The sequence below is a fragment of the Lonchura striata genome, chromosome Z (genome assembly GCF_050655825.1).
Source record: "Lonchura striata isolate lonStrDom1 chromosome Z, ASM5065582v1, whole genome shotgun sequence".
Classification (NCBI taxonomy): Eukaryota; Metazoa; Chordata; class Aves; order Passeriformes; family Estrildidae; genus Lonchura; species Lonchura striata.
The window spans coordinates 50,509,522-50,527,286 of NC_140740.1; the positions used below are offsets into that span (position 1 = coordinate 50,509,522).

The 17,765-nt window shown below is 39.5% G+C and overlaps 1 protein-coding gene across 3 annotated transcripts in view; it reads left to right on the forward strand.

The window, feature by feature from the left end:
- Window positions 1–17,765, forward strand: part of EGFLAM (EGF like, fibronectin type III and laminin G domains) — a 73,115-nt gene that overhangs the window by 14,129 nt on the left and 41,221 nt on the right. For 2 of the 3 annotated variants that reach the window (XM_085568132.1, XM_021552052.4), the window contains exons 2-7: window positions 346–458; window positions 2,380–2,463; window positions 3,581–3,607; window positions 7,991–8,108; window positions 8,357–8,492; window positions 14,859–15,025. In XM_085568132.1, the coding sequence (XP_085424258.1) occupies window positions 346–458; window positions 2,380–2,463; window positions 3,581–3,607; window positions 7,991–8,108; window positions 8,357–8,492; window positions 14,859–15,025 (645 nt within the window). The remainder of the gene's footprint in view (window positions 1–345; window positions 459–2,379; window positions 2,464–3,580; window positions 3,608–7,990; window positions 8,109–8,356; window positions 8,493–14,858; window positions 15,026–17,765) is intronic. The other variant, XM_085568131.1, reaches the window with a different exon arrangement.

Consider the following 17,765-nt stretch of genomic DNA (forward strand, 5'->3'; position numbering starts at 1 on the left):
AGGAATATATTTAAAAGCCTATGAGCTGTTCAATGGCATTGCTTGAAGCACTGGGTGCTCCTAAGCTAAGCAGCATCTCGCCCACTAAGAAGAGGAGATGTCCCCCTTTGCAACCCCTCTCCTGGTGTTCCACTGCTACCTTGTAAGTCAGAAGTGGAGAGGTAAAAGGGGGACCCAAGTCAAATCTGAGTAGTGGGGTGTGTTTGATAGTTTGTAGTGAGGGCAGCACAGGCCTATTCTTCAAAGACATACCTGCCAGACAGCTAAAGGAGAGGGGTTTTGTCCTATGGCTCTTTATGTTCTGTCCTATGGCTCCTTATATATACAATGCCATTTTGTTTTTAGCAGAGAGGCTGGGGCCTCCTCTGGACATTCGGCTGGATTCACTGAACTGCACAGCGTTCAGCGTGCAGTGGAAGATGCCAAAGCAGCACGCGAGCACCATCACAGGGTACATGGTAAGTGATGCTCCGTGCTGCTGCCTGGCCTCAGGCTGCACACACTGAAACCAGCAGGACAGCCCCTTCTCACAGTGTCACTGCCCAGAAAGTGGCCAGGGGACAGTGAGCTTGAGCAGACTGAGCTGTAACCTTAAAAAAATAAGCAGCTCATGTTTTAGAAGCAGGCTATGATGGGAATTTGGGTTGGATGTCAAGGGCCTGCAGTGGATGTAGATTGCTTTTCTGTTGTGGTTTTCCTGCAAGGGTCTCTGTGCTCTCTGATAAAACAGTAAAGTAGAGCAGAGCAGGCTGATATTGCACTGTGCAAGTGAGAACCATGCAAATCCTTTGATTCTTACTTCCAACCTGAGGATTACTTTAGCAGTGATATGTTTTCAAACTGAGCCTCTAAAGCTTCCCAGACTTGCAACAGGTACAAGGGAAGGAGTGTTTCATGGAATCTCTTCCTGGATAGGTACTGTACTGCCTAGAATCCCTGGGAACCCACCTGCAGCCATAAATATCAAAAGGGCTTTTGTTTTATTTCACCCTACCTCAGAAGTCAGTTTCTGTTAAAGAAGCTGAATGATTTTCCTGTTATACTCAGCAATTTTATTAGGAAATCTCTGACCCCCATCAAGCCTCTGCCATGTTACCTTCTGCCTATAGGGCAAAGAATGGCTAGGCTAAACTGGTTACTGTATTTTAGTGTGCAAGAAGAAAAGCTATGAGCAATATCATGTTGTTCATTCATTTTTATTAGGTATTGTTTTAACATGTATTCCATGGCAATGAAACTCAGTCCCAAAATGGAAGTGAATCAGTCGGAAATTAGCACCAAAGGTTTGAGGTGTTGACTAAAATATGTTGCTTTCCCCTTCAAAAACAACAAAAAACTAATAGCAGTTTTTCTCATTAGCATTTTCTATGGATAGATTGGAAATTTCCAAGAATAAAATACCCCAAATTCAATTTTATGTAAAAAGGTGGGAAGCAGAATACTATGGAGTACCTTAGTTATTAATGTACATTAAGAGAAAAAATCTCTGCAATAGGTATTTCTGGTACACATGCTCCTTTATCCCACAGCCTTGTAAATGACACCAGTGCAGCCAAGCTGCAAAAGTAATTTTATTGTTATGAAAGTGGTATGAACTAGTCTAAAACTCCAAAAAGCACTTGCTGCGGTCCTGAACTGCCTCAGGTGGGCTCTGTATAACTGGGTCCACCTTTCTCTTTGAAAACAGAGGTGCAGGGAGTAAGTGGCCTAAGTTGTAAACAGTGGTCACTCTTCATGCATACAGATCAAGCATCTGAGCTCCACTTGTTTTTTTAAGCCTTGAGCTGGTGTGTGCAGCATGATCATAAAACCAATGACAAGCAGCATCAACAATGCTCTACCCAAAATGTCTTCAGTGTAGTATCTTGACCCTCTGGCACCTCTGGGTTTATGTGCACAGCAAAGCAGATTGTCTGTCTCATTAGTCTCCAGTACATGGCAGCAGACACTGAGAGACATTTTATGATTCAGCAATTTTTGTAATGTCATAATCATGGAATGTCAACATCTTTCTTACACGAAGTAAGGTGTCTGTATAGTGCAGACTAGTCCTACAACTCTTTAGCTGTTCATGGTAATGACAGACAAATGATGCACAATGAAACAGCTCAGGCCTATGCTACAAGCCCTACAACTGTGTTTCATATTAGGTAAGTGTATACACTGTGTGATGGTGTACTTTGGTCACACTGACAACTTCTAGCAAATATGTAAGGAATATTAAAGGACTTCAGCTTTTCCTGCATTTGAAAAGGCGGGGGATCATGGGCTCAAATTCTGTCCTCAGTGTGACAATGATGCAATAGTGCACTCATTCTTAAGTTATTCTGAAATACTGAGTTATTGCCGTAACAAGTTTGACTATATCTTCTTCCCAAGGTCTTTTACTCAGAAGTTGAAGGTGACAAAGCAGTTAAACAGCTCTCACATGATGTTCCCCTGAGTCTGGATATGATTAGCATGGTGAGTATTTATTTTCAACAACAATCAGAACACTGGAGCAGAACATGCAAGTGGAAACTTGCAACTGTCTCCTTGTAGTTTTGTCTAGTGACAAAATATGGTGAGGATCCAAGCCCCAGATCTGCTCTGGGTAATGTTTTTGTGTTTGAGTGATGCACTTTTTCTCCTTCTTGTCTTACTGTTTTATCATGTAAAACTATTGGAAATTGCTCTCAGTACTGGCCTTTGTCAGTAAAATTACTAAAATAGAGCTTTTAATTTCAAATGCATGCATTTTCACACATGGAAGGAGTGGAATTGCATGAGTATATGAGGGAGAGCTGCACTATCACTGTATGTATATTGCAGTGTCTGACACAGCTGTGTGAGTTAATACAGAATGTTTTTGCTTCTGTGTGAGGCTGTGGCCTTCTGAAATATGGCTGCTTTAGTTGCAGTTCTGCAAGTTCATATTCTAGAAGATTCCCCCAGCTGCTGGTGTTTATTTTGTTCTTGAAAGGACTACTTTTTCCTCATTGCTCTTCATTGTTTTTAAAGTTATGTTTTTTCTTTTATATCTCCTTTGGTCTTGTTTTTGGTTTTTTTTTTGGTTTTTTTTTTTTTTTTTTTATTTTTCCCTTATCTTTCCTCCTTCCCTTTTTCTGCCCCACTTAGTCACTGGAAGTGTGAGTGAGTAGGATGCTCAGATTTCCTGCAGGTTTCCATCACTCTGTTTGTCAGTTCTGACTTCTGCAGGATTCTGGGATCACGGGGAATAAAACAATATTGGTGTCATAATATAGCATTTCTTTATTCATGCATTATTTTCTCCCTTCTTATCTTTATCTCTGTATTCCTTTCTCGCCTTTTTTGTTTCTTAAAAACTATTTTTGTTAGTACTGCCAAGAAAGATCAAACACCACTGGGTTTTTTATCTTAATCCTAGCAGCAGTACTTCTTAATCACTGGGAGAGGAAAGTCTGTATCCCAGTACTCATGCAGATGATTAACAGCCACACAGACTGCTATGTGCTGCAGCATTGGTCTTGTTTTAATTCTCTCACCCATTATTTATTCTGCTTTTGCCATCACTTTTTATTATTTTAGTTCTTAACAAGTCCTATTTGCTTTTTCCCAGGGTCAACTTGAAGGACAAGCAGTTTTTGTAAGTATTGCTTCACATGAAACTTAGTCACAGATGTGATTTAAAATAAAATTGAATGTTTCTGACTTGGTCTCTGCACAGAAATACACACAAAAGTTGATCTCAAATGTTGATGCTATGTAGCACTTATACATGATCTTTCGTGGTCAAAATGTAGCAGATAGTAGCCTCAAAAAACTCAAAATCCACAGGTGGATAAAGTGGATACCTGTAGGCAAAGTAGCTCCCTTTTTAGCAATGGATAAACCTTCTTCTCAGTCACCAGAGGTATTTATGTATGCCTTGTTTTGATGGAATAGATTTGTCTAAAAAATGAGATATATCCAGACAGTGAGGATTTAGAGATGATAGGGACGGTCAAGTAGTCAGCCAGACAGTAGAAGGGAAGAACAAAGTCTGGCAGTTGGAGAGGAGATGAAGAGGGAAAAACCTGAGCCAGTCCAGAGAGAGCCAAGGAGAAGAAGGAGGAGCGCAGGAAGAGGCCAGCCATGCAACGCCCAGGAGGAAGGAGTGGGAGACTAGCTACTAGTATAAAACAAGTTTGAAAGAAATACCAACTCTCTTAATGGCTTTGCAGCTGGTGAATTAATCAGATTGATTGTTTCCAGTCCTGCACTCAGTCCAGTCTGCTTCCTGTGAGCAGTAAACAGGTTGGGTTTATTGTGAGCAGGAAGCAAGCAGGATTTGGGTTTGGATGGGGAAAGGACAGCAATTTCAGTGTTTAACTGAAATCCCTAGCATCAACAGCCTCTTGCAGACTTTTGTTTTCTGAGAGCTATTTTAGGAATAGAGAAATCTCACATGGTTGGTAGAGCTCACAGAGTTCTTTTTGGTCTGAAATAAGGTGAGTTTGGTTGGACTACTGGAATCTGAGTCCTCAGGATGCGCTTGAACCAGGACTATGCGGTTCGATCCTAACTGAGCTGAGTCTGGATTGTGGCATTTCAGAATTGAGGTTCCATGCTGGGCACTTTTTTTTCTGCTTGATAAAAATAACACTTCTGAGGGGTACTTGTGGAGAAGTATGAATGGCTGGGATTAATCAACTCCCAGCTGTCATTAATCCTCCAGGAAGTGGTGTTCTCGATGAAATGCTTTCTCTTGTATTCATACCAAACTCAACAGAAATCTGCAATAGTTTTGTGGTTAAGTCTGCATAGTTAATGTTTCCATCACGCCTCTCCTGGTGCTGGGTATGACCCTGCTGCTTTCTTGGAGGCTTCTCTGGGCCATGTGGGACTACTGTAGCACCAAGAGCTGATTTGTGCTGCCTGTTTCTGTTCACTTATCTGTGTGTAAGCAAAGTGGATAGTGTATTATTGTGTATTATATATGTTATTATATATGTAATATATATTATTATATATTATATATGTATATCTTTACAGTAGAGAATATGGAAGTGACAGCAGCCAGGGGAAGTGTAGATGCAGTACCATTTATTATAGGTGGGCATAATATTCAGGAACTCCAGTACATATAAAAAACAAGAAAGATCAATAAAAATTAGTAGGCTTTAAAGGTGGGAGGTTTTGGGTGGGGCACAGAGCCCTGGAGAGCAACACTGCTCCCTGCCAAATCACTAAACATACCAGTATAAAATAGGAAATGACCAGCTGAGACCAGTAGTTCAGGGAAGGAATTGTTGCTGGGGAGAGAATGTCATTAAAACCAGGTTCGTTCCTGCAGCTGTGCTGTAATCCAGAGTCTGATGGTTTTTTGGATTAAAACAAAACAGAAAACAGACATTCTTCTGGAAAACAATTTTTAATCCTGGTTTCTGTGAGGCAGCTTACTGAGCCTCACAGTTTCAACACACTTCTAGGGAAGGCAAGCTGTGTGGCAGGGCAGGGAGGGATATATGAGATAATCTATGTGAAAGTGGCTCCCTTACCACAGAAAAGGCATCACATTGCCTCAACCCATTCAACAATGTGAGATTGTAATGAGAATATTAAATGTCATTTATCAGGATTTTAGCGAGAGAGTTGTGCAAGGCAAGAAAGTGAGGCTGGTGACTACTGAAGCATCATCAGCAATTGAGTGTTGAGTTTGGGGCATCATGCTTCAAAATATAGAGCTAATTTGAGTGGAGGGGGGACTACAAAAATGATGGAGATCACTCTTCCACATACTACCTAAATTTGTTATCTATGAGGTCACTCTGTCTCTTCTGAGAGGGACAGAATTTGGGTTTAAGACCTGTCTTCTAAATACAAGCAGAAAAATAAATTAAATATGTACTCCCAGGCTACTGGACAGTGGGACACCAGGAACCCTGCTTCTTTTCCAGGATCTGATTTGAAAGTGTTCCTAGTGTGAGGAGGGTATTCCCTGACATTGCCACAGGTCAGGGTAGCTTGATGGTGTCCTGAATTTTTACTTATTCACTGATACCCTGATCCTTGAAGGTTAGATGTTTGGTTTCAGAGATACCCACTGTGTGTTCCAGGACTGTGCTCATGGAGCAGGCATTGCCAGAAGGAGGCAGGTAGCCATGTGTGTAAGGCATGAGTATACCTTGCTGAGGTTTTGAGGGCACACACGTTGAATTTGCTGAATACCTTAGTAGATATTAGGGCTTTGATCTTGACTGGCCAGGCACTCAAAGAAATCCTCTCTGTTCAGTTTATTGTAGACTTGAGTCTGGAGGTAATAATATCAGGCACATACACTAATATCTAACTCTCTCCAAGGGCCAAGTTCCTGAATAGTGTGAAAACAGTAAGACAGATAATGAAGGATTTTTCCTTATAAACATGAGTGTAATAAAGAAGAATACTGTCAGGAAAAAAAAATGCACATAGTTTAAAGGCAGACAGTACATATGGCATGGAGGATAGAAAGGCAGAAGCAGGGGCATCAATTCTGTCACCAGGAGGAGGTCATGGTTTTCTCAGATCACATTGTAAAAGACCTCAGTCCCTTCAGCTATGAGACTGAAAGACCCAGATTAATCTTTCAGAGTGAGCATTCTTGCTGCCTTTAACTGGACAGTTACTATTCCAGCATTGTTATAATCTCAGATTCATCTCAAACCTGTCCAGATCATTCGAGCAGATCAAGGGTGAATGATGGAAAAACATCATGGTGGTCAGGTGGTCCATGATAATAGGAAATCAGTGTTGAAGCTCCAAAACCATGTCAAGAGAAATGACAGATGGCAGGGTGTTGCTGAACAATGTTTTAGTAATAATGTGAGTTCCTCAAAGAGTAGAGAGGAAGTGCTTTTTTCCAAAAGACCATTAAAAGCAGTTAATAAAATTTGGGAATTGTTTACTATTTTAATGCAACTGGAAGTGCAGATTTAAAGTCTATTCTAACATGAAGAAAAAGGAGAACTCTGCATTTTCAAATGCACCATGAATAATGTGTTTAATATCAGAGAATGAAAAACAGAAGAATAATAGCTGTAAAACAAGTTTTTTAAAAGTGCTTATTTTTCAGACTAGACTAGTCTGTGGTATAGAACCTGACATTTCTGTTTCCTTGTATATGCTGTCAAAATTCATAATTCTGGGATTAATATAGACATTCCAGGTAGGCTGCAGATAAAGAATACTCGATTTCTTTACACATGTATGCACTCTCCATTAAAGATCAGATCTAAATGTCTGAGGCTGATCCATGCTATGTGAAGCAGACAGTGATTAAATGTAATATTTTGGTGATATTTTCTGTTTTCTGGGAGATTTGAACTGGCTCCTCTAAAGAGTATTCATCAGCCCAAGCTCTTTACATAGAGCTGAGCATTGCCTTCTTTACAGTAGTTTTCTGTGGGTTACTCTTTCTGTGTTTGTGGCAGAAGGACAAATAAGGGAAATGTTTGCTTCAAGTCAAGGCTTTTAACTGAGCTTATAAAATTGTGAGAGGTGATGGGATAGGGCTCTACTCCATGAGAAATTAAGGATCATCAGTTCACACTGCATCAAATTGCTTCACTCTTGGGAAGTTTTATGGCCTCTGAATTTAAAAGAGAAATAAAAACAAACAAACAAAAAAAAAAAAAAAAAAAAAAAAGGGAAACCACACCAGACTAATACTAAATACTAGCAGTTGGCTCAATGGAGGGAATAGTATGTGACTTTGACTTTACCAGTGAAAAAGCTGGATATAAAATGCAAATATCTGCAACCATATGAGTTATGCTGAGAAATGGGTCCAGGTCAACCTTGTGAATTCCCCTGGGGTGAAGCTGCAGCTTGAGAAGAAACATGATTCTATTTGTGTTTGTTGTTTCTGAGTTGTACTGGGCAGGGGACCATCTTCCAAGGAGAGTAAAGGGAAAACACCATGTAAGATCCCTGAGTCCCAGCTCACAGCGCCATCCCCAGTTAAACAGAGCTGCTGACACAACGTGCTTGTCTGCTCTTGACTTGGCAGGATGTTGTTATTGGCGACCTGAAGCCAGGCACTCCACACCGCGTTAGCATTGGAGCGTATGGCTGGTCAGGGAAAGGACGGCCCAGCATGCCCAGGGAGGTCACAACTTTATCCCAAGGTAACTCTGCCTGCAGGGCTCTGTTGCAAAACTGGAAGGGCTGATGTCTGTAGCACTCACACCCAACCTCTGCCATGTGCAATATAAAGGTGTTTCACTGGCACTTTTCCACATACATAGGGCTTTTAGAGGGGCAGTAGTGTGAGGGGAGAAGCCTATGAATTTGATTCCTGACTCTGTGGGTGTTGGGTATTGTGTGTAGCAACCCAGCTGCTTCTCTAATGCTACTCCTTTGCATTTCTTATTAGATAAGTGCATGCCTCCTGCACCACCCTATCAGCCCCAGATTGTGGTGGTTTCTGATTCAGAAGTTGCATTGTCCTGGAAGCCTGGAGCGAGTGAAGGAAGTTCTCCCATCCAGTACTACACGGTGGAGTTTATCAGGCAAGTTTGCTAGTGGAGTCTGAGTTTTAGTGTTTGTGCACTATAGTGTTTTGGGGTTTTTTTAACCTAAACTGCACTATTCAACTGCATATAGATGTGATTTATTTACTTATTGTGTATTGTATGCTTAGTCTGCCTCTCAGTATGTGTTGAATTACCATGGAAATTTAAAGACAAAACCAGAAAGTATCTAATTTGTTATAAAATCATCAATAAGTTGTACTTTCTGATGGAAGAAAAATAAGGTCTGATTTGAGCTGTTTCCTCTAATAGTGGCTTGGATTAATGAAGTTTTAAGTTTCTCCTGTAATCAAATGCTATCAAACTATGCTGAGAAAAAAATGTTTGGCAGAGTGGTTTCCTGGGCTGCTTTAGAAAATAATCTGAGGACTGAAAATTCAGTATGTTGGACAGTTTTACCTGATAAAAGTTATAGAATTATAGAAATATCAGTTTTGGAAAAGACCTTCAAGATCATCCAGCCCAATCATTGACCCAACACTGTAGCCTCTAAATGACTAAATCACATAACCCAGTGCCAGATCCAGACACCTCTTGAACATAAAGTTGTTTGGGTCTTACGCTTGCAGGATTTAGACTTGCTTTGTTATGCTAATGCTAATCAAATTTACACAAAGTGTTGATCCCTCTGTTTAGATTTGGGGGGGGAAGTGGGATGTTGGTGGGGCGCTTTTTTGTTCTTTTGTGATTAATTCTTAAAATTCACAGTAGTAGAACTGAACTGTCAGAAGTTTCAAGTCAAATTGCTTTTATAAGCTGCATAAAAAGGGCCAGGAGGAGGTGATTGTATCTGCAAGCATAAACAAGTATCTGTACTTGACTGTTCATATGCTTGTGAGCTAATATCTGCATACAAATCTATTTATTTTTATTTGCCTCAGTGTTTACCCTTACAGTGAATGTAAAATTCACCCTTTAATCCTTTGAGTGAATACTTGATTACAGGTTTTAGTTGAGGTTCCTTGAAAAGAAGGAATTTAACTTCATAAACTGATCTGTAAAAGGTCAAAAAAAAATCGTTCTTAAGGAAACCATGGTAATTTCAAAAAAAAAAATTGTTATTGTTAAACACACAGGAAGAACTTGGTTTTCAAAGTATGGGTATTATTTGAGTATTCAATCTGAAAGATACTGATATAGCAAAAAGATATTGATATAGCAGAAAGAACACCCGGACTGAAAACCTACTTGTTAACTGATGCACTTTGTGTTTGGGGTGAAAGCCCCCGTATTTATTTGGAGGCATCCAATATTCAGTGCACTGCAAGGCAGGACATGAAGGCTAAAGATACTTATCTCCTTTGTGTAATGTCTGCTGTAGACTACAGTGAAATATCTTAAATATCTATTCTTTTAGCACATTTTTTATCTGAGCTTTTTGCTCTCCCTGCATCTCTTCTCTCTCATTTGCTTGGTTGATGGGGAAGCGATTTTCTTGTGTTCTGACTGACTGCACAGTGGAACCTGGAGGCTTATGTACACTTCTTCATAGCACCAGGAGCCTGCTAATGGAAGAAGTAGGCACCATCATCTCTGTCTGATGCACTGAAAGTGCACCCTTGAATGTTTTTGTTCAGCCAGGGAGTGGAAAGCTGCTGTTTAGGTCAAAAGATGCGAGTGATTGAAATTTCAGTATTTCATTGGCTTTCTTGGGAAAGAATTTGCTAGCAGCAAAATGTTTTGATTACACTGTTTAGTTTGAGGTTTAAAGCTAAGTTGAAAGTGCCTTTGTTAATCTTGGGATAATGCTCTCTTAGACTTGGAAGCTTGGTTGTATATTTGGAGTAAGTTCAATGAGCCATAAGCCCTAATGGCAGCTAAAGGTAAACATTTAGCTTTAAGCTTCATTGTCTTTTGCTGCATATAGTTTTAATTACTATAAAATGTATTATCATGAGTTAAAGCTAGTAAATTAAACCAGTGTAAGACTAAAACAAATCAGTTCAAGTAAATTAGAATCGGGTCCTCTTATGTCAAAGAAATACACCAGTATCCTGTGATTTTGCAAAATTAATAACTTTCTAATGCAAATCTGTAATTTTGCTTTGGCACGGCACAAATGTCTGAAAACTATGATATTGTTTAAATAATTTCCATCTCCTTAGAATTAACTTCATGATTTTAACCATAGGAAAATCATGCTGGGACAAAGCACTCCTGTTAATTGCTCAGCTGTGATACTGGGGAAATTCAGTGCATTCATGAAAACTCTGTATATTAATTGTTTTGGGATACCAGAGTCTAATCAGATCCAGAGCTAGACTGCATCCTGTCTCCATTCAGGGTCTAAATTTGGTGCTTTATTTAAGCACTTGCCTAAGGGATTTCCCTTGGGACCAAAGGAAGTAGTTGGTTCACTACAGGCAGTGGAGGGTTGCAGGCAGCTTCAGATATAAGGTGAGCTGAGCTAATTCAGGCTCTACTGTGCTGCTAACTAACAAAGTATGCTAGGGAGATCACAATCCCATCTGTCTAACTGATGAAAGTCCAGAGGGAGACTGTAGGACTCACTCTTCATTGGATAGTTCTAGGGAATGTGCAATAAGATATGTTAAAATCAAAATATATATGTCTGTGCAACTTTGTAGACTAAGTGTAAATATTCTATTGGTTAACAGTGAGAAGTATTTAATGAAAAATTACATTTTTATGAAAGTCTCTAAAGCAAGACCCCAGACTTAAGCATATGAGCTTAGGTGTTTTTCCTAAAGATGCTATACAAAATTAATTCTTAAAAATGTCTTGGATATTTTCACCCAAATACTCCAAATACTCAAAATTTTAATCTGATGAATGTCTACATGATCTTTTAAACTTGATGATTAACTTATCTGAATTTTTATAGCCATACAGCAGCTGCAGAACCACAAGAGTTTAGCAGCATATGCCCTAAAACAACCAGGTCACTTTATTTTCATCTCATTGGTATGTAGATGAATATTTTAATATTAATCTTGGCATGCAAAGGAAATTTTTCAGTATCTTGGTAGTGACATGAAACTTCTGCTGCAATGAACTAGGCAGGTTCTGCTGATAAAACTGGGAGATTTATTAGTATTCAGATGTTAGGGTGGTGCATAGTGTTGTGCACAGATTTCTTGATTAATTTAAAGCCTTCCCTCTCCCTCCCAGAAAAGTCTGTCCCTGGATCCATTCTCTGCTGAGCTGTCTGTCTCTGACACTGCACTTAACCATTGTTTGCTTTTGTTTGCAAAGAACCCGAAACAACAGATCTGACCAGGGAGACACCTCCCAGTGTCTAGGAAAAATACTTTTAATATTGTTTCCCTGATTATTGCACAAAGCAGGTATATCTGACTCAGTATTTAGAGCACTGCTTGTGAGATTAACTCCTTGAAAAAGGTAACTGATAAAGCAAGAGGAGTGAAAGATATTAGGGAAGAAGTGCTTAACAACATTAGATAGCATAAGAAGAATATCCAACAAGAGAATGAGTTACCAAAATTGTCCACTTTTCCTTTCCTCACAACTAACCTGGCATATCAGTTGATCTATTTTGTGCAAAGTGTCACAGTGATGTGAAATTATAATAATTACTAAAAACAATACATTATAGTGCAGTATATTATACAAGAGATTTCTCTATCACAAATGATTATGTATTGTACTTGTCATCATATTTATTATTTGCTGGAATACTTTCTAAAACCATTTCAAGATGAGTTTTCCCCTTGAGATGAGTATGAATACAGCACAGAAGAACAATCAGAAACATTAGAAAAATTGGATTGTGTGAGGGGGTGCCTCACACTTAAATAATTTCCACGTGATTTTAAAAGGAAGTTCAAGTGACTATAAAATTGCTGTTTTCTGCATCAGAAAGAATTCCCTTCTTGAACTGAATCCATTTCCAAGTTACAACATAAAGCAATAATCTAAACTTTTTGGGTACATTTGGCATTGAATTCTGCCCTTGGTTTATACCTATCCAGTCCTATTTGCTTTAGCCATATATTTATTATTTTAAAACCACTATGACTTGCGTTAGAGTCTTTCTGCATAGCATTTATGTGTTGGAGTTGCACAGCTGCAATTGTGATCAGACAATGTCCATGGAAGTTGTCTGATTTTCCCATTCACAGATACAATATTTGGAACTGGCCTGCAAGGTGCTGTCCCCTGTGTTGGGGAATGCTGCAGGAAAATGGGAAAAGTGGAAACAGAATGAGCCCTTCCAGTGTAAAAGTTGACAATACACTGAAATACGACATAAAAAAAAAGGACCGTGGAGACAGTTTTCAGCAAAATGTTCTCATCTCAGGGAACATGGGAGCTGGCTTGCCCTGGATGCACTCACCAGCTGAATTTGTGTTCCTTTCCCCATCTGTTTGCCATGTTTTCATCTCATACTGTTTTGCTCACACAGGGAGCATTCTGGGAGGTAGCAAAGGTCAAGTGATAAATCTCCCTCTTTCTTTCAGATGCAGATCCTTACATGTTTGCAGGCATTTCCTTTATTATAAACTTCTGCAGAAGGAAATGTTGGGAGGGACAATCAGTGTATTTAAAGCCTAACCTGCTGTTTGTGCTATCTCCTAGATCTTTTTAGGGCGCAATGCCTCCTTTGGGTCCCTTCATCAAAGGTGTGTTGTTTCCATTTGGGTGGACACATGGACAAGGTCTGTTGCAAAGAGGCAGCTCTTGAGCTAGTAGGAATTCCTTGGATTGGAATTAGAACCGAAAAAGGATGTGTACAGGAAAATTGAAAACACTACTAAGCAAGCCTTTGGAAGGAGGCAATGTTAACAGCTTTCATTTGGAAAACACTATATATTTTCATTTTGGCTCTGGCATCAAAAGCACAGAGGAGGGAAACAATGGAAGGGTAGCCAAAATAAATGCTCTTCTGTCTACCAGGAAATGGTGGTGAAGGGTGACTTAAGATGGTCTGTTTAGCTATCATTACATCTTGCGAGTTTTTCTGATTTTGTTTTTATTTTTAGCAAAATAATGAGATACTCATGTCCTGTGTGCCACTGTGCACTTGAGACAGGCAGCTGGGAACTTCTGCTTTGCCACTGCATTTGCCATGCTGGCACAAAGCAATGGACTTCAGTGATCAATAAATCTTGTATTGACCACTAAAAGAAAACATACATTAACTTTGTCATTTCCTTCCAGCTGAACATAAACAAATACAAAATGCCTGCCTTGTACTATAATTTTTAACTTGAAGACTGTTGGAAACATTTGCAGCTAGTCCTGTGTAAACACTGGTAGATTCAGGGTGCACTTGGAGGTTATTTCCTGTAATAAATATTGCAGTAACACCAGAATAATTTCTTTGAAAGCTATTTCTGTCCTTATTTTACTTTCATAAGCTTTAATTTTAATATTTTGGGTGGCCTAGAATGAATGTTTACATTATTGTGTTGTTTGTGTTTTTTTAGCTTCTTATTTTGTTCTCTCTTTGATAAGAAGAGGCCACTTTTGTAGAGAGTGGAAATGGTGTCAAAGCATCAGAATACTCTCTCAGACTACTTGAAGTCACCCACCCCTTTACAATGTGCCTGTATGAATGAACTTAAAACACTTGATAACAAACTGCCATGTGAATAGTTACACTGGTTTCACTTGAAATATAATGGCACTTAGAGAAGTACGTACTGGCAGTTGGCTTCCAGTATGAATCACGAGTTGACCAGGGATTGTCCAAAAGCAGCTATTGGAATATTGTTACAAAATCCAGGTACATAGGCCATGTTCTCTGCATTATTGTTCTGTGGGTTATGTAGGTTGTCTGTGTTTGTGTTTTTTCTTTTTTTGGTGTTTTTTTTTGTCTGTTTTTCTGAAGAGAAGACTTTGGCTCTGTATGTTCCTATCTGAGTGGATTAACCTGATTACCTTGGAGATCAAATGCTGGAATCTCATCTTGCTAATGCTTGTATATGTTTGAAGGGACTTACTGGCATTAGAACACAAACTCTTAGAAATAAATCAAGATCTTTCCCTCTATTGCCATCTATTGCCTTATACAGCCACATAGGGAGCTAGGAACTGAGGGTAATAGACTCCTACTTGAAAACTCTAAATCCAAAATCCACAAAACAGATAAACTTAATTGGATTTGTCAGTTGGTCCTTGGCTTTATAAGCAAATTCTGAGTTATTGCGTTTGTATGATTATAAAGTTTTGACATCACAGGCTTCACAGCTTGGTAATGGTGGGTTGCACAGTGTGATCCTTTAGGAATGAAGGGTTTCAGTGATGATTTAGTAGACTTCTGTCTCATTTATTAGTGTATTCCCTAGAAAAGTATAAACGCAGCTAATTTATACAGCCAGCTTTAATTATTCAAGATCTGGTCTTTGTTTGATCCTGAAGGCCAGACCTTGACAGCAACTGGACGGTAATAAGAGAGCACATCCAGATGGAGTCCATGGTTCTCAAAGGGCTTCTCCCAAACACAAGGTATCAATTTGCCATCCGAGCAGAAAACTCCTTTGGATCCAGCCCTGCCAGTGCACCGAGCGAGGTCATCCGCACATTCAGTGAGTACAACCACCTTTCTGTTATTAAAGCTGAATAAAAATGAAGTATATCTGTAAATAAAGTGTATCTGGGATATCTGTGGAGGCCTGCTGGTGGAAAGAGTTGCTCTCCAGGCACAATCACTTCCATTCTGACACCTCTCAGTCCTGTCTGAGGAGCTTGTAGCAAGCACCCTGTGAAAGTCAAGCCATGAGCAAAGATTTGAAAAGACTTAGGCAGCATCACTCTCATGCCATTTCTTTGCTCTGGAGGTCATTGACAGGTATTTTTGGATTGCTACTTTCTGAATTTTGTGCTGGCTTCATGCAGTACAAATAAGTGAATATCATGGGGAGAAATGAGAGAGACAAAATCTATTGTTCATTTTTTCTGTTATTTGAAGCTGAACCTTATATATAACATTTATAATTTCAACAACTCAGACCAAATCAGACTTGCAGAGTTTTCTGAGGAGTAAGACTCTTAACCATTAAGCACTGTCATGAAAATAATGATATAAGGAAATAAGCACCCCTTTCTGATCAGAAGTTGCATAGCAAAAGTATTAGATGAACCTGCCATCATACCAATTTGTTAACTATTATATTTACATTTGTGTAGCAATATAGGCTGTGCATACTGCAGTAAGTGTTGGTCCAGTTGCTGCTGGGCTTCCTCAGGATGCAATCTTCTGCCAGTACCAGTGTCTCTGTAGGCTGACTTTAAGGGGCTGTTGCTCCTCATCATACCCAAATTCATAGCTTGCATGTGAGAATCTCAACCAAGCCAACACAGAGCATATTGGGAATTGCACAAATCACATCTTCTAACAGCAAAAAAGCCAATGTCACAAAAAGAAGCAATGGAGGAAACAGAGGCAAAGCCAGCAAGGTATGGGGACTAACTGAGCTAAATCATTAATGTCTCAAACTTTTTCTATAAAAATATACATCAGTACTTTTAAGTTTAAGTGCCTTTTATTTTTATTTTCTCACTCTCTCAATTGCAAACTATCTCAAATTAACTAGTGAAAGTGAGCAGCAAATATTCAGGTAGGACTGTGATCTCTGTAAGAAGAGTTTGCATGCTGCAAAAACAAATAATATACTTAGTGACCCACCAATTTAACCTGATAAAGATTTCTTTTTAAACTGCCTCTCTGTTGTGGAATCCCTTTTTTCATTGAGTCTCATATGGCAGGTTTTTTTTTTTTTCATTGAGTCTTATATGGTAGTTTTTAGTTTTCCTTTTGTCCCTCTGTCATAAATTCAGTCACTTGAACAGTTTGCATGTAGTTTGCCATGGCTGCTGAGCTCATAGTTTAACTTCTGAAGTAAATGTTTGTGAAAATTTTGTGTAGTGTACTCTAGAGTTCCTTGGCCCATGGAATTCTCCAGGGTCAACTCCTGCTGTCTCAGGCACATATGTGCTCCTTGGTATCTTGTTTATCTTTGGATGTTAGCAGCTGCATCCTTTGGTCAGAAAAAGATAAAGTGTTTAGCTCTATTAATAAGGGTGGAATCATCTTCATGCTGAGCTTATTACTGCAGTACTCCAGGGAAGGCACTTTGCCTTGGAAACTGCTTGTTCCACAGAGGCCTGCCAAGATGTCTCTAGATCATGGGTTTCTGTCATTAGAGCTTGAAAGCAAATTCACATCTGGTGTGGATAAGCACTGATTTCTAGACGGGTTCATAAGGGACATTAGCTTGGTTCTCTATGCCTGGATCAGACCTGAAAATTCATTACATTATGCATTTTGCACTGATGTTTGATTTGGCTTAAAAAGTCTGTGCTGGCCCAGGGTAGGCACATCAGTGCTGCAGTGACTGAGAGGTTGGTTTCCCTGCTCCAAGGGCCTGGCAGTGCTGGCAGAGACCCTCATGACCAGGCAGAGCTCCTGCAGGCCAGGGCATGTCATGTCTGTGATGTGCTCCAGCCCTGCTCCAGATTTGTACTTGGGGCTACTTTGGGACTCTAGACCCTTTGGCAAATGCAATTGTTCTTTTGTCAGTGTGCTACTTGAAAATAGGCTTAAAAACTACATATTGCCACTATGCATGAAAACCTGCATTATCTTGTGGATACCTGTCATCACAACAAGCAGATTTGTGCAGTGCAAGGAGTGTTGCTCAAAAGTGTCAGGGATTCATGCCTTTAGAAATAAATTATTTGGTTTTCTGAAGGGAGGACTGTAGCTGAGTTGATAGTCTAGCTGATAGCAACTTTCACTTGTCTCTACTTTTGATGTCTATGTAGGAGACTGACTTGATGTTAACCAGATACACAAGTACTCTGCATATTAGTAGAAAAGCTAAATTTTTATCAGGAGAAAATTGTTCTTCATTAAAGCTGTGCATAGCCTGAACATATATTTTTCACCAAAACATTAAAAACCTCTGAAGAATGATTCAATGGACAAGTTTCAGAAAAAAACCCAGGAATTAAAAAAACCCCCAAACTACACACTGTTCTCATAGGCATCAAATTAAAACTCAATCCTAATTCATATTATATATCTGAAGGTACCCTCCTGCTTCTGGCAGCCAGAAAGCACAGAATTTTGGTCCAGTTAATCAGTCACTTCAGTTGCTCAGGTGTTAATGTTCAGTAGATTTGAGGTCCTCAAAGTTTTGTGTTTTTCCGTGGGTCACTGCAGGAGGGCATGTGCCCTTCACAGACGCCTGATAGTCCCCTGGGGCTGGCTCAGGTGGTACCAGTTTCTTGACTGTCTCAAAGTGCCAGCGAGTGACTCTTAGT